General features: G+C 45.7%; 2 protein-coding genes across 4 annotated transcripts in view; one reads left to right on the forward strand and one right to left on the reverse strand.

Moving 5' to 3' along the window:
- LOC307214663 (uncharacterized protein) overlaps window positions 1–16,321 on the forward strand; it is a 112,160-nt gene extending 95,839 nt beyond the window's left edge. For 2 of the 3 annotated variants that reach the window (XM_079973484.1, XM_079973483.1), the window contains exon 6: window positions 11,879–16,321. In XM_079973484.1, coding sequence (XP_079829610.1) covers window positions 11,879–14,217 — 2,339 coding nt within the window. In that variant the 3' untranslated portion in view covers window positions 14,218–16,321. Of the gene's footprint in view, window positions 1–483; window positions 578–11,878 lie in introns of those variants that run through there. The other variant, XM_079973485.1, reaches the window with a different exon arrangement.
- The window catches only part of LOC307214706 (uncharacterized protein), a 214,116-nt gene that overhangs the window by 34,943 nt on the left and 152,273 nt on the right, over window positions 1–26,900 (reverse strand). The gene's annotated exons all lie outside the window — the stretch shown is intronic.

The following is a 26,900-nucleotide window of genomic DNA, read 5'->3' on the forward strand; positions in this document are numbered from 1 at the left end:
TCGTCCCCTTCTCCTTGTGCCCTCCATCTTTCCCAGCATCAGGGTCTTTTCCAGGGAGTCTTCTCTTCTCATGAGGTGGCCAAAGTACTGGAGCCTCAGCTTCACGATCTGTCCTTCCAGTGAACACTTTCTGCCATCAGGGTTGTGTCATCTGCTTATCTGAGGTTGTTGATATTTCTTCCGGCGATCTTAATTCCGGCTAGGGATTCATCCAGCCCAGCCTTTCGCATGATGAATTCTGCATATAAGTTAAATAAGCAGGGAGACAATATACAGCCTTGTTGTACACCTTTCCCAATTTTGAACCAATCAGTTTTCCCATATCCAGTTCTAACTGTAGCTTCTTGTCCCACATAGAGATTTCTCAGGAGACAGATGAGGTGATCAGGCACTCCCATTTCTTTAAGAACTTGCCATAGTTTGCTGTGGTCGACACAGTCAAAGGCTTTTGCATAGGGATCATCATATCAGCCTGGAAATTCAAAAAATACTTCTATGTGACCAACCTCATCTATTTTCACAGAGCTCAACCGTGGCCCCTATAACACTTGGGAACCTAACACCCCCACAATAAACAGTAACTTACAGTTTTTTCTTTAAACAATCTTCCTCAAATTATTCCTTTTTCTACCACGACCGGGCTGGTCTGAACTGCCCAAGCCATCTTAAATGTCAGCTTCAGAATTGTTAAGAAAGATAAGTTGTGAAGTTTAGAGCTTACAGGGTTAACAGCTCAGAGTGTCCTGCATCTGGGGAGTTTTCTCAACATCTGGGAAAGCCGTTTCTTTGTTCTTTCTGACTTTCGTTGTCTCCTGAGGCAAGGAACACGAAATGTCTGCATCTTCCGATGGTTTAGTAGCAGTGATGCTGATGACGCTGATGATGAAGATGCTTTACAAACTTAATCTTTTCCGGAACAGGGCTGCTCTTAAATCAATGTAACACTGTAGTAATAAGAATATTTTTTATTTATACCCTGCCCATTTGGCTGGGTTGCCCCAACACATATATAAACATGGCTTCCAACACATTTATAAACATGAAGCATAAATAATAATAATAATCTGATCCCATATAAAAAGAACATTAACTTTAAAGTGAACTTCTCGTAGTGGCCATAATTGTGGAAACCTTTTGTGAATAGTGTGTTTCTGAGGTTTGATGGCTCATAACACCCCTTTTGTGTGGAGTAATACCATAAAATTATATATCAATGGAAAGATAATTTAATGAAGAATGTAATGAAAGAACATTTATGAAGGAGTATTTATTAGAACAGCAGCCATAACCATTTATTAGAACAGCAGTCATAACCATTGGCAACCTTTAGCTTTAATTACGGCCTTACAATGCCTTCCCATGATATGAACCAAGTTTTTAGTTCTGCAGCTGTAATAAAGTGAAACAAAGATTAAATTATTGCCTCTGTTAATTGGACTTTATTGCTGGGTTGCTTCTGACTAACAAGTTTCTTTAGTCAGCTCCATAGATTTCTGATTGGGTTAAAGTTTGGGCTATTCCCAGGCCATTCCAGCAGTGAAATATCTTTATCTTGAAAGCACCTTTTGCACACAGCAGCAACATGAGATGGAGCGGAATCCTGTTGAAGTATAAAATAGAATATATATATGTGTGTGCAAAAACAGGTTTGATTGTGCGGCATATCGACTACGGCTGTGGTGTTAAAGAAGAAGTTGGTGCCGCTTTCCTCTTCATCACACTAAGCAGGAAGTTAGCTGTCATCTCGGTAATCCAACAGTCTGAATCCTGCAAAAGAAGGGACACTATCCAGGGCTGGATTGGGAGATGAAGCTTGTTCACGAGAGGAATTAGAAACCGAGATCTTTCATCTGTCCAGTTGGTACAGAAGAGCATTACATGTTCCATAGTCTCCAGAGCCGTGTCGTTGCAGGTGCATGTTCTATTTGCGATGGGAGCTCTGGAATAGCGACCCGACATAACTGCTGTAGGGAAACAGTTGAGACGGGCACAGGTGAAGGCCCTTCGCTTAGCCTCCGAAGGAATTATAAAGCAGTATGGTGGGATCCCTTCAGGGGGTGGAATAGCTAGGGCTAAGCCTGAACACGGCCCTCTTGCATGGGAAGCTGTGTTAGAGAAATCAAGTTGCTGTAACTTCTTTTTGATTGAAGGTAGGGCCGCAGGGCTAATACACTCTAAGTTAAAAACAGTTTTGAGGGTCAGATTGAGAAGAGAGCGGAATTTGAGATTAATTGTAGTTTTCCAAGGAGAATTATGAATATCTCTTAGGATCAGATTGGAGAAACCACCTCTCATTCGAGCATCCGATGCTAATAGGTGGGAGCTATAGGAAATGGCTCGACTCCATGCTCGTTTTTCAATTGAGGGCTGGGCGAACTCAAGTCGTAGGGCTGCACCTGAGACACATCTCGGGACACTGGAAAGAGATCTCAAAAACATGTGAAGTGGGCGATCCAAGTTACCTGATATTGCTGTAGTCCATACTTCGCAGCCATATAGTAATTTAGGGACAACTTTAGCATTAAATATTTGAATTACTGCTGGAAGGTGTTTGCCACCCTTCTGGTGGTAAAATCGGACAATGGCATTAGAGGTCGTGGTTGCAGCAAGAGAGGCAGATTGTAGATGGGTGGTCCAGGAGAGATTATAGGTAAATATTAAGCCTAGATATTTAAAGGCTTTTACCTTTTCTAAGTAGCCACCTGTGATCTTAAGCGGCTCCAGCTTGAGTTTGCGGGAACGAGTGAAGTGGACGACTTTCGATTTTTTACAATTAATATTAAGAGCTTCCGCCTTACAATAGGCGATAAATGCATTAACTGCATTTGCTAGGTCCGCAGCTGTTCTGGATAAGATGACGGCATCATCTGCATAGAAAAGGGAAGCAACGGGGTGGCCTGCTAAATGAGGAGGATACTTAGTTGCTAGCTTCAAAGGGGAAAGAGCATCATGAAGATAGAGATTAAACAGTAAAGGGGCCAAGAGACAACCTTGTCGGACGCCCCTGGCCGTTGGGAATGGAGCGGTAAGGGAGCCGTTGGGACCAAATCGGACGCGAGCTGTGGTGTTTGAATGAAGGGAAATAATTAGTGAGAGGAGGTGCGGATCAATTCCCAGATGGACGAGTTTGGACCATAATCTCTGCCTAGGAATGGAATCAAAGGCGGCCTCCAAGTCCATGAAAGCGGCAAACAGGTGGCCTTGCCTTGGTGCAGTGTATTTACTGGCAAGGTGATAAAGAGTTAGACAGTGGTCCATGGTTGATGCTGACTTTCGGAAGCCAATCTGTTCTGGCGGTAAAATGTTCCTCTCATGGACCCATGAAAGAAGTTCTTCCAGTAAAACAGCGGCAAATATTTTCCCCGGAATAGATAATAAGCTGATGGGGCGATAGTTCCTAGGGATGTTTGGCTGGCCGCCTTTGAAAATCGGAACTATTGTAGCTTCTCTCCAGGAGTTGGGGATGTCTAAGGCGGAGGAGGTAGCGGTGAATACAGGAGTCAGCTGTTCACTCCACCAGAGAGGATCAGTCAGGAAAAGGTCCAACGGGACCATGTCTGGGCCGGGGGCCTTATTCCTTCGCATGGACATTATGATGTTGAAGATGCGGGTTGAGGTGAAATTTACTGAGGAGGTGGAACTGAGAGAACAGGAACAGAGGTCCAACAGGGATTGAAGGTGATCTGTAAGATGATTTGGAGAAGCGAAACTGGCTGAAAAATAGGCAATCCATTCGTCAGCGGAAATCAAAGTAGCTGAATTGAATGGTGCCGAAGGCCTAACTAAGCGCCAGAAGGAGCGGGAGTCATGCCTCTCTACAGCCGAACAAAGAGTGGACCAAGCCTCAAAGATGTGTTGCTGTTTCTTGCAATGAATCATGTTTCTGTATGCCCTTTTAGTATCTAAAAGCTCTGCACGGGCTTGGGGGTCGTTGGAAAATTTGATGATTCTGACCATTTTCCTAATTCGCCTTCTTAGGGCTTTACATTCCTTGTCAAACCACGGTGATTCAGAGAAAAAGCGTTGGTGAGTAGGCGAGGTGGTGGTTATGAAAGTTGATGAAAAAAACATCAATTAATTTCCGGTATTGGTCAGCGGGCAGAATTGAGTCAGAGAGAACTGCAGGCATATCAAATGATTTTTGTATGTCCAGAGCAAGAGAGGAACTGGGGCTTGTCCATTTCTTTGTTTTGTATACAGGGTAGCTTTGTGCCGTGGAACTATAGTTTGAGGGGACTGAAAATGGCTCTATTAGGTTTAACAATAGAGTTAATGGAAGGTGGTCGCCACCAAAGTATTCAGCCACTTCCATTTTTGTAGAGATTGAGAATAGCTCTGGCGTCAATAGAATGTAGTCGACAACACTGGCTCCCCGGGAAGAAATGCACGTTAACTGCTGCGAGGACAAGGGAGTAACGTTGCCATTTGCGATGCAGAGATCGTTTTCAATGGCCAGTTGGGCCATCAGCCTCCCCGACGCATTTGTTATGGGATCAAGAGAGCATCTGTTTCCCCAGGGGGGCTGCAGGGGATTATCCAGGAGTGCTGCGGGAGATAATATAGCATCGTCATTGGGACCTATTCTTGCATTAAAGTCGCCTAAGAGGATTTGAGGAAGTCCTGGGTTAGTTGTTTGAAGATCATGAAGCCAAGACGAAAGTTCAGACCACCTTTCATTACGGTCGGAATCATTAGTTGCTGGGGGCAGATATACTGTAGTTATCAACCATGGGCTTTTGGTCTTTGGAAGGTGGATCTTTATAGTGAGAAAGTAAGGGGAAGATTTAAGTTCCTCGCAAATAGTGAGGGATAAGCTGGTTGAAATAAGACAGGCGAGGCCAACTTGAGGGCGACCCCTGTTGGCTAGTTTGCGAGCACAGGAGTTAAAGGAACAATAATTTGGGAGAGCGATACTTTGTTGGGACCAGGTCTCTTGGAGGCACACAATGTCAAATGAAGAGATAAAGTTTATTGCCTCAGGATCCATTTGCTTTGTCGCCCAGCCATTAACATTCCAGGAAACAATTTTAAGGCTCTGAGGTGGGTTAGATGCGCCTTTCAAGGGAAGAACTACTTTTGCTTGATTTATGGGTGAGGATTGAGCCTGTTTATTTCTAATGATGTCTATGTATATTATGCTATGGCCACACGGCTAATGCAATAATAAAGTTGTATTGTTGTTGATATGTGTGTGTGTGTGTGTGGAATGTTTCCAAGGGGTTGCTCGAGAGCAAGCAGGCAAATATCTCCCTGCTTAGCTGTGAAGCCTTGCTTTTGCTGCCAAAATAAACCTTATCTGTCCGGAGCTCCACTCTCCCGTGGCCGACTCAGTCGCTGGCAGAATCCGTGAGTGGGCGGTTCCTAAACTTTCCCCAGCAAAGCAGCTTCTTGACGCCCAGTCTGCGCCTCCCCTCTCTGCACGGATGCTTTCTGCGCAAGGAGAGCGTGGGTAACGGAGGACCCCTCTCCTCCCCGCTTTGGCCAGGCAAGTTGTCCTGGCACCGCCTTGCCTCTTCCGACTCCTGCAGCTCCGCTCCACTGGAGCCGTGTTTACTCTCCTCCGTTGAAGAGGAGCTGCTTCCCATGATCCCTGGAGGCTCTCTGTAATCCATTCGGCTTTTCCTCTCTCCCTCCTGAACCGATGGCAGTTCCCTGACAATATGCTTCAGCATCTGGGAAAAGTTCACCTGAGGAACGCTTCAGTTTGGGCGCAAGTATTTCATTTATGCATTTTAGGGCATTTACATTCCCATTAATGACGTAAATTTTACCCACACCTTTTGCTTCCATACAACCCCAGATCAACACACTATCTGGGTGTTTCACGAGGCGTTCCTAATGCAAGTAGGATGTAAATCTTCTCTGATTCTTCTCCTCGCGTATGTCATGCCATCACTACCAAGCAAGGCGTTTTGGGTCTCATCACACCAAATAAAATTGTCCCATTGTTTCGCTGATTAAACATGGGTTTAATCATTTCAACCTTTGCTTGAGAGATGACAATGGCTTCTTCCTTAGAATTCTAATATTTAGACCAGTCCTTGCACTCAACTTCACATTACATTGCATCATGTCATCTTGTATACACCCAGATGATTTTCTTCTGTCATGTAGGGACAGTCTCTCCACTCGTCCATCATCACTTGCCTTTGTGCACCTTTCCCTTTGTGCACCTTTCACTTGCCTTTGTGCACCTTTTCCCATCTACATGTCTGATAATTTTCCGTAATTATCACAGATTGCATTATATATATCTTTTCTTACCATGTTGTTTAAACAATATTTCTACCAAATCTTCTTACAGAACTTCTTGAAAACTTACAAACGTTATATCATTATCACAAATATTTTTAATATATTTACTCCAGTCCTCAGTGAATCTTTGGTCCCGTCGGTTGCAAATCCTCCCTGTCAATCTGTCTAGTTCCGCGTAATCCATTAAATTCGATCTCCATTCTTCAATCTTAGGCATTTCTTCTTGTTTCCATTTCTGGGCCAAAAGAGTTCTGGCTGCTGTTACTGCATACAGAAATACTTTCTGGTCGTTCCTTTTTATTTCACCACCTAATATTCCTAATAGAAATGCTTCTGGTTTTTTAACAAATGTATATTTCAGTATTTTCTTTATCTCATTATATATCATTTCCCAGAAGCACTTCATTTTTTCACATTCCCACCACATATGATAAAATGTCCCTTCTTTCTCCTTACATTTCCAACATTTGTTACTCATCTTATAAGGTAAAGGTAAAGGTACCCCTGCCCGTACGGGCCAGTCTTGACAGACTCTGGGGTTGTGCGCCCATCTCACTTAAGAGGCCAGGGGCCAGCGCTGTCCGGAGACACTTTCGGGTCACGTGGCCAGCGTGACATCGCTGCTCTGGCGAGCCAGAGCCGCACACGGAAACGCCGTTTACCTTCCCGCTGGTAAGCGGTCCCTATTTATCTACTTGCACCCGGAGGTGCTTTCGAACTGCTAGGTTGGCAGGCGCTGGGACCGAGCAGCGGGAGCGCACCCCGCCGCAGGGATTCGAACCGCCGACCTTTCGATCGGCAAGCCCTAGGCGCTGAGGCTTTAACCCACAGCGCCACCTGCGTCCTTATACATCTTACTTAATTTAACTGGTGTTATATACCATCGATATATCATTTTCATAACATTTGGTTATGAAATGGTACATGCCGTAAATCTCATCCCTTCCTTCCACAATTTTATCCAATCATCAAATTGAATGTTATATCCAAAGTCTTTGGCCCATTGAATCATAAATGATTTAACCTCTTCATCCTTCAAATGCCATTCTAATAATAATTTATACATCATAGATAAATTTTTAACTTCGTTATTCAATACTTCTCTTTGAAACCTAGATTCTTTTTCAGAATAGCCTCTTTCTGCAACCTCTTTTCTAAACATTTCATTAATCTGAAAATAATGCAGCCAATTGTTTACATATTCTTTCACTTCTTCATATGGTTTCATTTTCCACTCACTTCCCTCTTTCTCAATTAAACTTCCATATGTTATCCACCTCCCAGTCATATTGATCTTTTTAACACTCATCGCCTCTAATGGTGATAACCAGTGTGGTATTTTTGGTTCAAGTAGGTTTTTGTACCTACCCCATACCTCAATCAGAGATCCTCTAATAATATGATTTTTGAAACCTTTATGCACTTGTTTTTTTCCATACCATAAATATGCGTGCCAACCGAATCTATTGTCATATCCTTCCAAATCTAACAAATCTGTATTTTCTAAGTTCATCCATTCTTTCAACCAACATATGCACGATGCTTCATAATATAATCTCATATCTGGCAGGGCCAAACCTCCCCTCTCTTTTAAATCTGTTAAGAACTTAAATTTTATTCTCGGCTTTTTGCCCTGCCAGAAATCAAAATCCATGATGCCACCAAACGAATAAAAGTCTGTGTTAAATCTCAAAGAGAGGGGAAGAGAAGGAGAAGGGCAAAAGCCCCCCCATCAAAGATACAAAAATGGCACAGTTCGCTTCTTTCTATCCCATTCAAATACTACGCAGAGAAGGAGGCGGGGGGGTATGAACTTCAGAAGGCAAAAACACTCCTAATTCCTCTCAAACGTATTTTAAACTTCTACCAAATGAAGGTAAAGAAACAGTATTTTCCCTCTTAGTATCTTAGAATCATAGAATTGTAGAGTTGGAAGAGACCACAAGGGCCATCGAGTCCAACCCCCTGCCAAGCAGGAAACACCATCAGAGCACTCCTGACATATGGTTGTCAAGCCTCTGCTTAAAGACCTCCAAAGAAGGAGACTCCACCACACACCTTGGCAGCAAATTCCACTGTCGAACAGCTCTTACTGTCAGGAAGTTCTTCCTAATGTTTAGGTGGAATCTTTTTTCCTGTAGTTTGGATCCATTGCTCCGTGTCCGCTTCTCTGGAGCAGCAGAAAACAACTTTTCTCCCTCCTCTATGTGACATCCTTTTATATATTTGAACATGGCTATCATATCACCCCTTAACCTCCTCTTCTCCAGGCTAAACATGCCCAGCTCCCTTAGCCGTTCCTCATAAGGCATCGTTTCCAGGCCTTTGACCATTTTGGTTGCCCTCCTTTGGACACGTTCCAGTTTGTCAGTGTCCTTCTTGAACTGTGGTGCCCAGAACTGGACACAGTACTCCAGGTGAGGTCTGACCAGAGCAGAATACAGTGGCACTATTACTTCCCTTGATCTAGATGCTATACTCCTATTGATGCAGCCCAGAATTGCATTGGCTTTTTTAGCTGCCGCGTCACACTGTTGGCTCATGTCAAGTTTGTGGTCAACCAAGACTCCTAGATCCTTTTCACATGTACTGCTCTCAAGCCAGGTGTCACCCATCTTGTATTTGTGCCTCTCATTTTTTTTGCCCAAGTGCAATACTTTACATTTCTCCCTGTTAAAATTCATCTTGTTTGTTTTGGCCCAGTTCTCTAATCTGTCAAGGTCGTTTTGAAGTGTGATCCTGTCCTCTGGGGTGTTAGCCACCCCTCCCAGTTTGGTGTCATCTGCAAATTTGATCAGGATGCCCTTGAGTCCATCATCCAAGTCGTTGATAAAGATGTTGAATAAGACTGGGCCCAAGACAGAACCCTGTGGCACCCCACTAGTCACTCTTCTCCAGGATGAAGAGGAACCATTGACGAGCACCCTTTGGGTTCGGTCAGTCAGCCAGTTACAAATCCACTGAGTGGTAGCATAGTCAAGACCGCATTTTACCAGCTTCTTTACAAGAATATCATGGGGCACCTTGTCAAATGCCTTGCTGAAATCAAGGTAGGCTACATCCACTGCGTTCCCTTCATCTACCAGGGTTGTAATTCTGTCAAAAAACGAGATCAGGTTAGTCTGACACGACTTATTTTTCAGAAATCCATGCTGACTATTGGTGATCACAGTATTCCTTTCTAGATGCTCACAAACTGTTTGCTTAATGATCTGCTCCAGAATCTTACCTGGTATTGATGTCAGACTGACTGGGCGGTAATTATTTGGGTCCTCTCTTTTCCCCTTTTTGAAAATAGGGACAACATTTGCCCTCCTCCAGTCTGCCGGGACTTCGCCTGTTCTCCAGGAATTCTCAAAGATGACTGCCAGTGGTTCTGAGATCACATCTGCCAGTTCTTTTAATACTCTTGGATGCAGTTCATCTGGCCCTGGAGACTTGAATACATCTAAACTAGCCAAGTATTCTTGTACTATCTCCTTAGTTATTCTGGGCTGTGTTTCCTCTGCTGAATCATTTGCTCCAAATTCTTCAGGTCGGGCATTGTTTTCTTTTTTGGAGAAGACTGTTGCAAAGAAGGCATTGAGGAGCTCAGCCCTTTCTGTGTCCCCTGTTTGCATTTCACCATCTTCTCCTCTGAGTGACCCCACGGTTTCTTTGTTCTTCCTTTTGCTACGAACATACCCATAAAAGCCTTTTTTGTTGCTTTTAACCTCTCTAGCAAGCCTGAGTTCATTCTGTGCTTTAGCTTTTCTGACTTTGTGTCTACACGTGCTGGCTATTTGTTTGAATTCCTCTTTGGTGGTTTCCCCCCTTTTCCATTTTTTGTACACATCCTTTTTTAATCTTAACTCAGTTAAAAGTTCTTTAGATAGCCACCCTGGCTTCTTTAGGCACCTTCCATGTTTCCGTCTCATTGGTATTGCCTGAAGTTGTGCTTTTACTATCTCCCTCTTAACAAACTCCCAGCCATCATGAACTCCCTTTCCTTTTAGTATTACTGTCCATGGGATCTCACCCAGCACTTCCCTAAGTATTATGAAGTCGGCTTTCTTAAAGTCAAGAAATTGAGTCCTAGTATGCTTGGCTGCTCCTTTCTGCTGTATAGTAAACTTCAGAAGAGCATGATCACTCGCGCCTAATGATCCTTCCACTTCTACCCCACTAACCAGGTCATCAACATTGGTTAGGACCAGATCTAAAATGGCTGTTCCTCTTGTTGCTTCTCTCACTTTCTGGACAATGAAGTTGTCTGCAAGGCCAGTGAGGAATCTGTTTGACCTTATGCTCTTGGCTGAGTTTGACATCCAGCAAATATCCGGGTAATTGAAGTCCCCCATTACTACTATCTCCCTTCCTTTTGCATGCTTGGCCATCTGTTCCAGGAAGGCATCATCTATGTCCTCCGTTTGGCTTGGGGATCTATAGTAAACTCCCACAATGAGGTCCCTGTTACTCATCTCTCCCTTAATTTTGACCCAAATGCTCTCACTTTGGCTTTGAGGTTCTAAATCTTGGATCTCTTCACAGGTATACACATCCCTGACCTATAACGCCACTCCTCCTCCTTTCTTGTCTGGTCTGTTTCTCTGAAATAGATTGTAACCCTCCATTATTACATTCCAGTCGTGGGACTTATCTTCTGTCTCTCTTCACAGGCTAGAATTAATAAATCAGTAGTTTTAAAGTCCATCGCTGCCAATTGCGCAGATCTTTTTAAAAACAAAAGTAGAAAGCTCTCGGAGTCTTCTCCCCCGACGTTTCCCACCGACTTACTGATAAGACTATTAATTGCTTCCAAACGACTCTCCCCCTTTTCTCTATCTTTATAATCCTTATACTCCTTAGAGTCCTTTAATAGGCAGTCAAATAAATTATCAGTTTAATCCGTTTGCATTGACGTACGTTTTTGTCCCGCTCTGAAGATTGTTCTTGTGTGTAGTTTAAATTCCAGGCAAGGCTGACCTCCTTTTTTTCCACCTTACCCACTTCAAATTGGCTCTAATCCATGGATTTGTATTTTTAAAAGTCCCAATTCGATTTCTTAATGTTTGAGAGCTGATCGCTTCTGTGTGCAAGCTCGGAGCTTCACTCTTGAGGGATAGAAATGGCCTCCTGCTGTCCGCTTCTCTCAGCACTGAGGAATCCCGCTTGCTTTCACTCCCGCGATCGCCAGAAGCCTCCTCAACTCTTTGTGCCATTTCTATAATTTTATTGTTTTATAAGAACACAAAAAAACCAACCAACTTGATAGCAATCACAAAAGACACTGACAAAAGTCAATCTAAGCAAGTGGTCCTTCTTTTTTCTGGTTATTTGGCCATAGATTTAGATAGAATATGGGTAATTGAACAATTTCCGTTGATACATAATTTTATGATGTTACTCCAAAAGAAGCAGTGTTATGAGCCATCAAACCTCTGAAATACACTTTTCTCCAAAAGTATTCCACAATTTTGACCACTACTGTATATCATACAAAGCAATATTCAGCACCTCAACAGAATCTCATAATAAATATGTTGGTTAATGACAAACAACAAAGATAATAAACACACTGAACTCCCTTCAGTTCTTCTCCATTTGTTCCTGAGGTTCTAATCCCTTTTTGTCTCCATGGCAGATTGTGATGAATCAGAAATCAAGAACGAAGGTGACCACGATAAAATACCCAGAGAGGAGAAGCCACGTAAAAATTTGGAGTTTGGAGAAAGCTGCAGTCGGCGCTCCCATTCCACTTCCCATCAACAAAATATCCTTGGAAAGAAACTCTATCAGTGTGTGGAATGTGGAAAGAGCTTCAGTATGAGCTCCTCTCTCACTAGGCATCAGAGAATTCATACAGGGGAGAAACCCTATCAGTGTGTGGAATGTGGAAAGAGCTTCGGTAGGAGCACCGATCTCACGTCCCATCAGAGAATTCATACAGGGGAGAAACCCTATCAGTGTGTGGAATGTGGAAAGAGCTTCAGTAAGAGCTCCAATCTCACTTCGCATCAAAAAATTCATACAGGGGAGAAACCCCATCAGTGTGTGGAATGTGGAAAGAGCTTCACTGAAATCTCCAAACTCACTTCCCATCAAAGAATTCATACAGGGGAGAAACCCTATCAGTGTGTGGAATGTGGAAAGAGCTTCAGTCAGAGCGCCAATCTCACTTCCCATCAGAGAATTCATACAGGGGAGAAACCCTATCAGTGTGTGGAATGTGGAAAGAGCTTCAGTCAGAGCTCCAATCTCACTTCCCATCAAAGAATTCATACAGGGGAGAAACCCTATCAGTGTGTGGAATGTGGAAAGAGCTTCAGTCAGAGCTCCTCTCTCACTTCCCATCAAATAATTCATACTGGGGAGAAACCCTATCAGTGTGTGGAATGTGGAAAGAGCTTTAGTCAGAGCTCCGATCTCACTTCCCATCAAAGAATTCATACAGGGGAGAAAGCCTATCAGTGTGTGGAATGTGGAAAGAGCTTTAGTCAGAGCTCCGATCTCACTTCGCATCAACGAATTCATACAGGGGAGAAACCCTATCAGTGTGTGGAATGTGGAAAGAGCTTCAGTCAGAGCTCCAAACTCACTTCCCATCAAAGAATTCATACAGGGGAGAAACCCTATCAGTGTGTAGAATGTGGAAAGAGCTTTAGTCAGAGCTCCGATCTCACTTCCCATCAAAGAATTCATACAGGGGAGAAACCCTATCAGTGTGTAGAATGTGGAAAGAGCTTCACTCATAGCTCCAACCTCACTTCCCATCAAAGAATTCATACAGGGGAGAAACCCTATCAGTGTGTGGAATGTGGACAGAGCTTCAGTCAGAGCGCCAAACTCACTTCCCATCAAAGAATTCATACAGGGGAGAAACCCTATCAGTGTGTGGAATGTGGAAAGAGCTTCGGTAGGAGTACCGATCTCACGTCCCATCAGAGAATTCATACAAGGGAGAAACCCTATCAGTGTGTGGAATGTGGAAAGAGCTTCAGTCAGAGCTCCAATCTCACTTCCCATCAAAGAATTCATACAGGGGAGAAACCCTATCAGTGTGCGGAATGTGGAAAGAGCTTCAGTCAGAGCTCCACACTCACTTCACATCAAAGAATTCATACAGGGGAGAAACCCTATCAGTGTGTGGAATGTGGAAAGAGCTTTCGTCAGAGCTCCGATCTCACTTCGCATCAAAGAATTCATACAGGGGAGAAACCCTATCAGTGTGTGGAATGTGGAAAGAGCTTCAGTCAGAGCTCCAAACTCACTTCCCATCAAAGAATTCATACAGGGGAGAAACCCTATCAGTGTGTGGAATGTGGAAAGAGCTTTAGTCAAAGCTCCGATCTCACTTCCCATCAAAGGATTCATACAGGGGAGAAACCCTATCAGTGCGTGGAATGTGGAAAGAGCTTCACTCATAGCTCCAATCTCACTATGCATCAGAGAATTCATACAGGGGAGAAACCCTATCAGTGTGTAGAATGTGGAAAGAGCTTCAGGAAGAGCTCCTCTCTCACTTCCCATCAAATAATTCATACTGGGGAGAATCCCTATCAGTGTGTGGAATGTGGAAAGAGCTTCACTGAAAGCTCCTCTCTCACTACCCATAAAAGAATTCATACAGGGGAGAAACCCTATCAGTGTGTGGAATGTGGAAAGAGCTTCAGTCAGAGCTACTCTCTCACTTCCCATCAAAGACTTCATACAGGGGAGAAGCCCTATCAGTGTGTGGAATGTGGAAAGAGCTTCACTGAAAGCTCCAAACTCACTTCCCATCAAAGAATTCATACAGGGGAGAAACCCTATCAGTGTGTGGAATGTGGAAAGAGCTTCAGTTTCAACCACCATCTCACTTCCCATCAGAGAATTCATACAGGGGAGAAACCCTATCAGTGTGCGGAATGTGGAAAGAGCTTCAGTAAGAGCTCCTCTCTCACTTCCCATCAAAGAACTCATACAGGGGAGAAACCATATTAGTGTGCGGAATGTGGAAAGAGCTTCAGTAAGAGCTCCTCTCTCACTTCCCATCAAAGAACTCATACAGGGGAGAAACCATATTAGTGTGCGGAATGTGGAAAGAGCTTCTGGAGGAGCTCCGATCTCACTTCCCATCAAAGAATCTATACTAAGGTCGATTTGTGTTTTTATATTGTGTTTTTATGTTGTAACATTCCTGAGACCTGTGGGTGTAGGGAATAGGCACCAACTCTTAAAGCCCTAGCGGTCTTTGTCCCCCAATAAAATATTTGAGGAGGCCACCCCCCAGGGTTTTTTTGTTTTTTTTTCCAAACACAAGCTTTTATTCTTCCACAACTTGCCATGCGATTTCTCTTTTAATTTCCCCTCTATAAATAAATAAATAATGTACAAAGGTCACAAGAAAATCAAAATACAAGAAAATACAGAAGTCGACAGGTCCCATATTTGCAGGCCAAACACACAAGTTGCTTTGAAGCAGGTTTTCCCAAACTTGGGTCCCCAGCAGCTCCTGGAGTACAGTTTCCATCATCCCTTTCCATTAGTTCTGCTAGCTAGGGAAGATGGGAGTTGTAGTCCAAAAACAGCTGGAGACCCATGTTTGCTTTAAAGGGAAGGTAGGCTGGCCCTGTGACACTCTCTGCTGGCTAATTGGAATTTATAGATCTCAAAACTGAAGTTTATCGGCACTTCAACTTCTAGGGAGCTTCTAGGTGCTTTCTGCACCACTTAGAGTACCGACAGAATTGTGGCTTCTACTGGCAACACACAGTAGAATGCGCTGAGTTCAAAAAAGCGGAGATCTTTCAGTCAGCTCTGGGTAGGCTGTTGTATCTGTCCCAATTTAGCAGTCCGGACATTGCTTTTGCTACCAATCTGCTCAGCAGGGAAGCTACAAACCCCAGTGTGAGTGCCTGGAATGGTATCAAGAGGGTGCTGCGTATCTGCAGGATACCAAGGATTTCTGTCTCAAGCTGTCATCTAAGGGTGACCTCAAGCTGATGTGCTGAACAGATAGCGATTAGGCAAATCTGGCTAACAGGAAGTCCATATCTGGGATGGTGGTAAGGTTTGGGGACTCTTCGGTTGGGTGGAAGTCCTGGTGTGCTGGTCCCGGGGGTTAATCAAGAGGCAAGGTCCAAGTCCAGCCCGTGGTCGATGAAGCAACATGAAGGCAGTCCATAAAAGTTGAAGCTGGGTGCAGGGCAGGGTTCAGGCAGGGACTGACACCAGCAATGTTGTTCCCGCAACTTGGGACTGGGGCTGGCTGGCTTTAATATGTCCCAAGGCATAGGGTGGCCCTGATCCTCAGATGACTCGCCTCTCGTGGCCTGGAGGCGAGCACTCCTCCTGGGAGAAACCGGTTCCCTTCGCCTCTCTGCCCTTCACCTCTGCAGTTCAGGAGAGGCTGAAGGGTTACTGGGCCCAGGGGGAGACTCACCTGTAGGCACTGAGTCCTCAACCACCTCTGGAGCCAGAGTGGATTCACCTGGTGTCTGCTCCTGAGGATCCGGCACAGGTGCAGGGGCTTCAGAATCAAGGCCCTGCCCCAGTTCAGCCGGCCCTGGAGGCGGGGACTCCTGTGCAGGCTGGGATTCCTCCGGTTCAGCCTCTGAATCAGATTCCCAGGCCATCACACAGGAAAAGCACATCTGGAGTTTGCTATATGTACAACCAGGGTCTATTTGATTGGTTGTGCAAGAAGCTGCAACATGCTAGAGAATGTGTTCAGAAAGGACTTGTAACGGTGTCCTGCATGCCAGGTAATGAAATTCCTGCTGATTTATTGTCCAAGGTTGTTCCGAAGGATCAACACTGTACCTATGTACAGAAATTGGGTTTGTACTGATAATGTACTGGCACGCTGCCCAGTGGTGTTCACAGAAAGGGGGAGGATGTTAGTTTCTGTTTCTCACTGTGCAGCTGTGCGGAGTCCCAGGACTCCGTTTACATTCCAGAGACTTTGCAGTCTCACGGGAAAAGGGAGACGGGATGTGACGTTAGTGGTTTCCTTTGTTCCTTTGTTCAGTTGCTCTCTGCTTTCATAGAGAGAGGATGTCTTTTCTGTTTTGCGTAGTTTAGAAATAAAACTCTTTACAATGTAGCCAAACCTCTCGTCTCTTCCCTGTGCTGGGAACCCTGCTGGATAGAATGTGCTTGAGGCCTTATCAAAGGCTCAGGTCATTATACACGTCGGAGGCGATTTCAAAGGCTCAGCCTGGAGGAAGATGAGGCCTTATCGGCTTGGCCGAGCGGAGATTCCGACAAAGATTCACAAAATGTTTAAGGGTCTGCGTACCCCCAGGAAAAAAGCACTGGATCTAGCCATCATCTTTCTTTTTTCTTTTACAAACATTTTATTGGTTTTGAATGAATCATAGAATTATAGAGTTGAAAGGGACCCCAAGGGACATCTAGTCCAGCCCCCTGAATGCAAGAAACTCTGCTAAAGCATTCATGACAGAATGAACCACGCACATCACAAACACAATAACAACAGTTATGTAGAAGTGCCCACGTACTGTTCGAGTAGGAACCAAGACGGGCGACCAGTGGAATGAATATATGTTTGCTCCCAGCATCTAGTTCTTAAACCAAAGGGAAGCACTATCTCCATATTAATGCACTGGAAAGGGGGTGGGGGTGCAGAGACTGCCTGTCTAATGGAGGAGGAAGAAGAAGAAGAAGAAGAAGAAGAAGAAGAAGAAGAAGAAGAAGAAGAAGAAGAAGAAAAAGACGATGAAGAGGAGGAGTTTGGATTTGATATCCCGCTTTATCACTACCCTAAGGAGTCTCAAAGCTGCTCACAATCTCCTTTCCCTTCCTCTCCCACCACAAACACTCTGTGAGGTGAGTGGGGCTGAGAGACTTCAGAGAAGTGTGACTGGCCCAAGGTCACCCAGCAGCTGCATGTGGAGGAGCAGGGAAGCGAACCCGGTTCACCAGATTACGAGTCCACCGCTCTTAACCACTACACCACGCTGGCTGATGTTGTTTTATTCTCCTTTTTTTCGTTAGAGTGTATATTAATTTCCCAATAAAAAACCTCCAATTAACATATCAAATCATAATCCAATAAAAATTAAAAAATAAAATAAAAAAGATCAAATTGTTTTCCGAATTGTAATTTTGATTTTACGACTTCCCATAGCCTGAATCTCGAAGCATATCCAAATCTCAGTCCTGCCTCTCATTTCATTCCCCTTCTAACAACTCTGTTGTGTTGTGTCAAATGTCCATACAGGTTTATATGCCATCTTTGATCAATCCAGCCTGCAGTTGTTGGTCCACCCTGAAGCTCCAAATGCCTCATGGAATCATAGAATCATAGAGTTGGAAGGAAACCCCAGGGGTCACCCAGCCCAACCTCATGCATTGTTGGAATCGCTGCTGAACAATCCCTGGTGGATGGTCCTCCGGCCTCTGTTTAAAAATCTCCAACGAAGGAGAGTCCACCACCTTCTAAAAGAGTCTGTTCCCCCATCAAACTGCTCTTACTGTCAGAAAGTTCCTCCAAATGTTTAGTTGGAATCTTCCTTCATGCCATTTGAATCCAACCTTCTGGAGAAGCACGAAATAAACTTGCTCCATCTTCCAGTTGAAGATGGCTATCATATCCTCTTTTCCAGGTTAAACACACCAAATTGCCTCAGCCATTCCTTATAAGGCTTCATTTCCAGTTCCTTGGTCATCTTGGTTGTTCTCCTGGTATATACATTCCAGAGTTAGATAAAAAAGATTCATGGTTTATAGCCCCATGCTTATTGTCACTTCTGGTAAGGCCTCGCATTCTCCAGTGTCCATTGTATATTGACTCAAGTCCCACTACAGACCACTAAAATTCTGTGTAAATCTATTCTATAACTCCCCCATTTTTAACTCTCCATGAATCTATTCAATTGATATTGGTAATAATGGTGTAGTAGGTGTTGTTTTACTCCCATGAGATGTTTGGGTTGTGTCAGGGAATTGCAGGCAGAGAAGGGGGAAAGAATACCGAGATAAGCCTCCGTTAATTAGCAGCTGTTCTTCCTCGGAGGAGGAAGGTGACTAAGGGCTGTCAGGAGGCAATGAATCTGAGAGGGGGGAGCCACTTCTGGGGCCCAGCCACTCTAGTAACAGAGGAAGGAAGGCAGGGGGTTGGGCTCAGAAAGTGGATATGCTGGGGGAAACCGAAGGCTTCTTCAGTCGAGGCAACTGACTCACCATGATGGAGGCTGACTTTCAGAGCTCTTGTAAATAACGACAAGAATCCAATAAATCCTGTAAATATGGCTGGATTCCCAGACTCTTATCTCTGCTAGCACTCACCAATCATTCCTGACAGGTTGGATGTGCCCTTTGATCAAGTCAAAGTTCACATACAGCAGTGATTCACCAATTGGAGGTCCAAGGACCACCCACCCAGCGGCTCCATTACACCATTCACATAACAAAAACTGCCACAGAGATATCCAAATGTTCAAAGGTAGAGGGGCCCATGGGTCTTGGCTTCTGAAAAAGAAGGGGTCTGTACTACTTAGCTAACTGGGAACCACTGGCATACAGGGTTTAAGTTCCCAGCTGGCATTATCCAACTCCAATGGCCTTTTGTGAACTTTACTCAATGCCTTTGCCAAAAAGGTTAAGTGATTAGTATTGGGTGCAACAATGGAGATGAATGCCATTGGGTTTTGTTCCAGGAGAAAGCGACCCTCTATTCATCCAGTCTTGGTAATAAATGCCAGACCAGCTCGCTGTTCTACTACCAAGCTGTGGATGAGTGAGATCTTACTCTGACCTTGTCAATCCATCAACACGGGTTGAAAATAACTGTAAGGTACTTAAAGGGAACCATGAACTGTCTTAAACAACCCAAAACTATTGGGGATCTGTCAGTGATTCCCGCTTTGCAGGGGGTTGGACTAGATGACCCTTGGGGTCTTATCCAAAGCTCAGTTTCTATGTGTCTATGATTCTATCCAAGAGAGTGACGTGAACCACGCTCTCTCACACACTTGCCTCATTTTAGTTCTGAGATTGCTAGTTATTCAGATTGTTTAGCAGATAACTGTAGAAATATTTTCCTAAAGAGAGTGTCACTCAGTTTAGGTTCCTGCAAGTCCTTTTGTAGCTGAGCTAAGCAGCACAACCCATTGAAAAGGATGCCCTCACCCTCTTCTGAATCACCACATTCACTAGGTTAGAGAAGCAGGAAGAGCAGCCTTCCTGCCTCTCCAACCTTGTGAGAAGAAGCAGTCGCTCACCTGGACAATGATGTGGAGGAGTACATCTGCAGATCTTTGGTAGCAGAGAAAAGTGCATGGCAAAATATATTTGGAGAGTGAACAGATCAATTATGTAAACAGAACCTGCAACTTTTTGGAATGCATGCCATTAACAAATGTTTCTTCAGAAACTTACTGGACTGCAGCCTCCATTCCTGACAGCCACGACCATTTCTTTCCCTTGTCTTTAAAGACTCCAGTCCAAAAAAACTTTTGATGTCTTTCTACTTGCTTGTTTATAAAATACTAGGGAAGGGGTGCAGAAAGAACAAATAAAATCTTTTTAGACAATGTCCTTTTCTCTAGGAGACTATAGCCCTTGACAGAAATTAAACATGCATAAAACAAGCACATTTTAAAAGCAGCAGGTGTCACATTTGAAGGTCCAATCCACATATATTGAGGAAGCAGTGATCAAAACTATACATAGTATTCCCATCAGCAAGAAAAATTTCGTACAGTGGATGTGGTATTGTCCCCCTGATCACAATTATGATGATGATGGAATCAAGGAAGCATCCCAAAGAGGAAATATTGTAGGGAAGGGTAACTTCACCTGCCCTCACCGAGACTGGCTACACATGTCTTCCAGTCATGACACAAGAGTTAAAATTTCCAAATGCTGTAAATGACTGTGCCATAGAAGAGTTGGTCTTGGAACCACCTAGCAGGGCAGTGACCTGTGTGGCAAATACTCCAATTTCCGCCGCCATGTTTGTTGGTTGGCTCCAAAGACACTGGAATCAGTCTGCTTGTGGGATACTTGATGGCATGATGATGGAGTCTCACCCATGTTTGTGCCCTGTAGCAGCTCAGTAGCTCCTCTACCAGGGCTAAGGTGCTGGGAGAGGTATATACCCTGCAAGCTCCTCTAGAGTAATCTCCATGATACTCTCATGCCAGAGGGTTAGGGTGGTGAGCGAAGCCTTCTTTCTAAGCACTCAGTACATCTCACAGAGCAGAGGAAGAATTTACTGGCAAGCCAAGGGATAGATGCGCCTCAAGTATCTCATCCTTCACCTCCTCCAAGACCTCCTTCTTGACTGCCAGCTTCATTCTATTAGAGCTCAGCAGCTCCAAGAAGCCTCAGTGAGTCCCAGACGGTAGCAGCTGCTCCCTGCCCCACCCACCCCTTGGCTTGACTGATGGAGTTGCTGTCTTGGCCACATACAGGGGGACTGGAGCTTCTTAAATGGATGGTGATGATAGGAGCCTTTGGCTCAAGGAGATCTCCTACCTTCCTGTACTCAGCTTTGATGCTCACCTGTTCTTCCCTTGTTTCCACAGAAATGAGCCTGGCGCCCTCCTGCTCACAATGTTTTTGGGCATCCGTCCATGAGCCTATCTCAATAGAAAACCAATAGAAGGTCCTTTCATATATAACCCAGCCATTGTTCAAGTTTTCAAGAAGGGTATCTTTGAGTCAAGCCATGTATGGAGAAAGTAGAGGGGGGGGAATAGGGAATTTAATGGGGACCACCTTGTTTGTCTGTGCAGATTTCAGTTACAGATAGGTAGCCGTGTTGGTCTGCCATAGTCAAAACAAAAAAATTCCTTCCAGTAGCACCTTAAAGACCAAGTCAGTTCTTGGTATGAGCTTTCATGTGCATGCACATGAAAGCTCATACCAAGAACTGACTTAGTTGGTCTTTAAGGTGCTACTGGAAGGAATTTTTTTGTTTTGTGCAGATTTCAGTTATTTTTGTTAAGTTCATTCCTGTGGCCACGTGATAACATATATTCACCTAGGGAGCTCAGAAAGATTAAAACAAGAATAACATTAACGCTTCAACCCATGCTGGTGCTGCAGTAAATATCTGGGTGGGCATAGCTGGGAGTGCAGTCAAGAAGCTTTTATTTGAGGGAATAGACAAAAGATGTAGGTCCCCCCCCCCAGGCCTTATCTGAACCCCTGGGGCCTCACCTATTTGTTTCCACCTGGATACTCAGGGCAGCATCAGGGCAGACTTGAAGGTTGGGGAGGGGAAGTAGCTGTGGCTTATCAAAATTCTCTTTCTCTCTCCAGGCTCTCTGCTGGGGGTGGGGGTGGGAATCTAGAGTGTGTGTTCCTGGCATTGGGCAACTGGGACAGATGAGGGAGTCTGCTGGTTTACCACCCAGTTTGCTGCCCAGCAGTCTCCCTGCTTGAGCTGACAGGATGGATCCAGTGGGCTTCCCAAATGGCTCTGGGGGATTTTGGTCTCCTGCTGAACTTTGGCCAAGCTCTGGAACAACCTAATAATAATAATAATAATAATAATAATAATAATAAATAATAAATTTTATTTATATCCCGCCCTCCCCAGCCAAAGCTGGGCTCAGGGCGGCTAACAACAATCAAAATAATCCAACGATTCTAAAAACATTTCATTATAAAAATTAATTAAAATCAAATTTATGGCAACCAATAAGCAAAATTCTGTGCAGATTGCCAGAGGAGGGGGGTCAGGCTGCGCCCTGACCAAAGGCCTGGTGGAACAGCTCTGTCTTGCAGGCCCTGCGGAAAGATGTCAAGTCCCGCAGGGCCCTAGTCTCTTGTGACAGAGCGTTCCACCAGATTGGAGTCGCGGCTGAAAAGGCCCTGGCTCTAGTTGAGGCCAGCCTCTGTGGCCTGGGATCTTCAAGATGTTTTTATTTGCAGGCCGTAAGCTCCTCTGTGGGACATACCAGGAGAGGCGGGCCCGTAGGTACGAGGGTCCTAGGCTGTATAGGGCTTTAAAGGTTAGAACCAGCACCTTAAACCAGATCCTGTACTCCACCAGGAGCCAGTGCAGCTGGTATAGTACCGGATGAATGTGATCTCGCAGCGAAGACCCCATAAGGAGTCTCGCCACGGCATTCTGCACTAATACTTTATTTATACGCTGCCCATCAGACTGGGTTTCCCCCAGCCACTCTGGGCAACTTCCAACAAATTAAAACAGAATTGGACACCAACCATTAAAAACTTCCCTGAACAAGGCTGCCTTCAAATGTCTTCTGAAAGTCAGAGAGTTGTTTTTCCCCTTGACATCTGGTGGGAGGGAGTGCCGCAGGGCAGGTGCAACTACCCAGAGGGCCCTCTGCCTTGGCTTGGGCCATTGACATGATTAGCCCTGAGCGCCCATTCCTGCTTCATGCAGCCTGTTTGGCCCCCTGGTATACTGCAGAGGTTAGGGCAAAGAAAGATGCTGGGAGATGGCTTTACGCAAGTGGAGGAAAAATCTGGTTGAATGCAATCGACTACTGGTGAGGGCTCATCATTGAGCCCACCAAGTGGCAGTGAAGGCTGCAAAGAAGACTTGCTTTGCTTCCTCCATTCTGCCATCCAGCAGAGCTTTCCCGGGTAGCGCAGGGCCCGAAAGAGATGATAGAAGTGAGAGCAGCTTTCTGTGACTTGTTTTCAAAGCATTTTGACAGTTCAGGAGAGCTGATCTGAATATATCTAATGTTTCCCTAGGGTGGCTGGATGCCTAGGAGGGCAGCTGTCTGCTCTGGCTCTAAGAGTTTTCAGCTAGAGGAGGGGCTTTCAGCTGGTGCAGAATCAGGGCGGGTTCCCACTGCACTACAATTTTTCAGCGTCGTAGGGTAGCTTACCAATTTCTTTTTGCAGTTGATCATTTAAGTTGGCAAAATACTGCATTTCCTCCTATATGTTTTGAGCTGCAGCAAGTATTTCTAAGTCTAAAAGATTTGAAACTGTTTAAGGCAGGAGTATCTGAAATAACAATCTGCAGATATCAGGATACCATTTCCAAACACTTAAAAACACTCAAGCCTGAAACAAGAAGCTGAGCTCCAGGATGGATTTCTTATGAATACGAGGGCAGACGTGATTCTCTGTGGCTGAGATCACCAACGAAAAGCCTCTGAAGAACCCTGCAGCTGGATCAGACCAAAGACCCATGCAGTCCACTATCCTGTTCTCATATTAAAAGTGGCTCATGAAGTATCTCTGATGTTCCCCTCCTATGTCCTCCTTTTCTGCTGGGAATCACAGGGTCACAAAGCAATTCTGCCTTGAATTCCACAGGAAAGCCAAATATACAAAGAATACTTTGCAGTTTTCAATTATGCTTTGTGAGATCTAAGAAAATAGAGGCACTGAAACTCTTTTAGTGATGTGGGATATAATGGCAGTGCAAGGATTTCCCCTTGTGCAATGCAATCTTCCGCCCCCTTCTCTCCAAATTCCCCCCCCCCCAGAGAGCAGCTTTGGTGATGGCATGCAGGGAGAAGTGGGGGCGGGGGCGTGAGTTACAGTGTGATGGGGGAGGACAGCATTTCTAGTGGGGAGATGTGAGAATCACAACCGTCTGCTTTTCTTTCTGCTGAGCAATGAAAAAGTGATGAACTCTGTTGGGTGCTGAGTTTCATTGAATATATGTATTGCTCAAGCAATATGAACCCCAAATTTAACTACAGGAATTGAACTCTGTTTAATTTAAACATGTTACAGCAAAAGTGTGGATGTGCATATAAAATGCTTACCATCCTTGTCTTCGTAGATTGGATCAGTCCCAACAACAACAGTTCGTATCATATCCATCGCCACTTGAAGCTCCTCTCTCTTTTTCAGTTCCTTCCGATCTAAGAAGGAGGGAGGTAGAAAAGAAATGAAGAAATTGTGTTCCGGCACACTAATCTGATAAGCTGGGGAAGGGGATACTTGGTTTCAAACTGCTATTAATATAGAATTTAAATTGCCGACTTATAACGTGCCCCGGGTCCTTAGGGAGAAGGGCAAATAAAATATCAAATCAAGCAAAACATGAAAACGACTTGTATTAATATTTTCTGCTCTCAGCCCTTAGATTGAGGGTTCCCATGCCTTGATTGTGGCTGTTATGTAGTGAAGTTTCACCCTGGGCCAGCAGGGGGATACTGTATATAGTTTTCACTCAGGTCTGTAGATAGTTTTCCCTCAGGTCCACGTCAGTTATTTTAGGCGGGAAACGCTGGGCTGTTGTTGCTACAATGTTGACAGCCGGCTGCCTATAAAAGCAGGCCGGCTGAGCTGTTTGCAATCAGTTCTATTCCAGCTTACAAAATAAAGAGCTACTTGGAGAAATCGCTGTGTCGTCTGTCATGTCTACCCACTATTCTACACTGGCGACGAAGATGGGATCGATGGACATCAGAGCACAGCCAGATGCGGCCAGCCTCTGAACTGAGCTGAATCACTGAGCTGAATCACAGAGCGAAATCACTGAGCGAAATCACTGGACAGAACCAATTCAGAGCTGACTGTTCTGGCTAAGAGCACTGTGTTCCATCCATCGCCCTTCACACCGGCATCGGAATCATGGCTTCACTTGTGCCTCTACCGCCGTTTGCGCCAGCCTCTGAATCATGGGACTCCTACCTCGCTCGGTTCGACTGCTACCTCCAAGCCAACGAGCTGACAGCAGTATCAAAGGATCGGAAGCGGGGCCTATTCCTCAGCCTCTGTGGGCCTGAGGTGTTTGAGACGGCCCAAGCATTGTTGCGCCTGAAGCAGTCCTGGCAACACCATGGGACACGATCCAAGAGAAGCTCCGCAACCACTACGCACCAAAGCCGTCCAAGATTGCTGCCCGCCATGCGTTCTACCACCGGAACCAGGCAGAGGGGGAGTCAATCAACAACTACACCACCGCTCTGCGACAGGCTGCAATGCACTGTGAGTTCCGAGACTTAGACGATGCCCTGATGGATCGAATCGTCTGCGGGGTCCGGGACATCCATCTGCAACGGCGTCTCCTCGCCAAGCCAGACCTCACGCTACAGAAAGCCAACTGAGGAGGCTGTGGCCTCAGAAGCTGCTGAACACTCCGCCCAGGAGATCCGCAAGTCCAGCAGCCCGCGTCTTGCTAGGGAGCCAGTTCCGGTGCATAATAAAGAGGCCAGCAGTGATGAGGCATCCTCCAGTGAAGACGATGACGTGCACCAGACAAAGCGGGAGCGCAGGAAGTTCCAACAGAAGTCCAAGGGCCAACCGGAATGTGCCGGCTGCGGAGGCAACCATTCCCGTGCCAAGTGTCGATTCAGAGACACCATCTGTAGGAAGTGTTCCAGAAGGGGCCACATCGCTAAGGTCTGCCGATCGGCTCTGTCTGACACCCCCCCTTCATCGACTCGCAAGTCCAAGTCTTCACTCCAGTCCGCCAAGGAAAGTTGTTTCGCTCTCACCAACTGCCGCTGCCCATCTGGAACCACGATTGGCCAAACCGACTCGCCTACGCGACGCAAGCTGAACATCACGGTGCTCATTGAAGGAGCTCCATGTGACATGGAGATCGACACCGGGTCTGCCCTGTCCATCGTGTCATGGAGCATCATCAAAAGACTGGTACCCAGAGTGTCCAAAAGGCAACTCGACTCTCACCGCGTACACCTGAGAGACTACCAGGGAAACGACATTCCCGTGGTAGGCGTTGGCCGGTTCCGGATTGCCTTCAAGGATTTTTCGGGCCTGCTCGAAGGTCAGCGGCCAAGCCTCCTAGGGCTAGACTGGTTTGATGCCCTCGGCCTGGAAGTCACCGGCATCAACTGCATCTCTAACGTAGAGACTGAGGGTCTAGTCAAAGACTTTGCCGAGGTTTTCGACGGCACCTTGGGGCAATATACAGGTACGCCCATCTCCTTTAGCCTTGATCCACAAGTCCCCCATCAAGCTAAAGCCACGCCGGGTTCCCTTTGCTCTCAAGGCTAAGGTGGACGAACAACTGGACAAACTGATCGCCCAAGGAGTTTTGGAGCCGGTTGACCACGCCAAGTGGGAAACCCCCATCGTCACGCCTGTCAAGCCAGATGGGTCGGTGAGAATCTGCGCTGACTACAAGTGCACGATCAACAAGGCACTTCAGCAGCACGCTTATCCGGTTCCTGTTGTCCAACACCTGCTGCATTCCCTGGGTGAGGGTAAGGTCTTCGCTAAGCTGGACCTTGCCCAAGCCTATCAACAACTGCCCGTCGATGATGCCACTGCTGAAGCCCAGACGATCGTCACCCACTGAGGGGCATTCCGTTGCCGCCGGTTGCAGTTCGGGGTGAGTGTGGCTCCTGGCATCTTCCAAAGCCTTATGGAGCATCTCCTGCAAGGGCTTCCGGGCGTGGTACCATATTTTGATGACGTCTTGGTGTCTGCAGACTCACACCAGCAGCTGTTCGAGCGCCTCCGTGCCGTGCTGCCCAGGTTCCAAGAGGCTGGGCTCAAGGTAAAGAGGGAAAAGTGCCAGATCGCCGTTCCACAGGTAGAGTTCCTGGGCTATCTTATCGATGCCTTCGGCCTTCACCCGACCACATCCAAGATCCGCGCTATCCAGCAGGCCCCCACCCCAAAGAACAAGACGGAGTTGCAGGCGTTCCTGGGGCTGCTGAACTTTTATAACATGTTCCTGCCCCACAAAGCCACAGTGGCTGAGCCTCTTCACCGACTCCTTAGCACAAAGACGC

Source organism: Podarcis cretensis (genome assembly GCF_951804945.1).
Source record: "Podarcis cretensis genome assembly, chromosome: 4".
Lineage (NCBI taxonomy): Eukaryota > Metazoa > Chordata > Lepidosauria > Squamata > Lacertidae > Podarcis > Podarcis cretensis.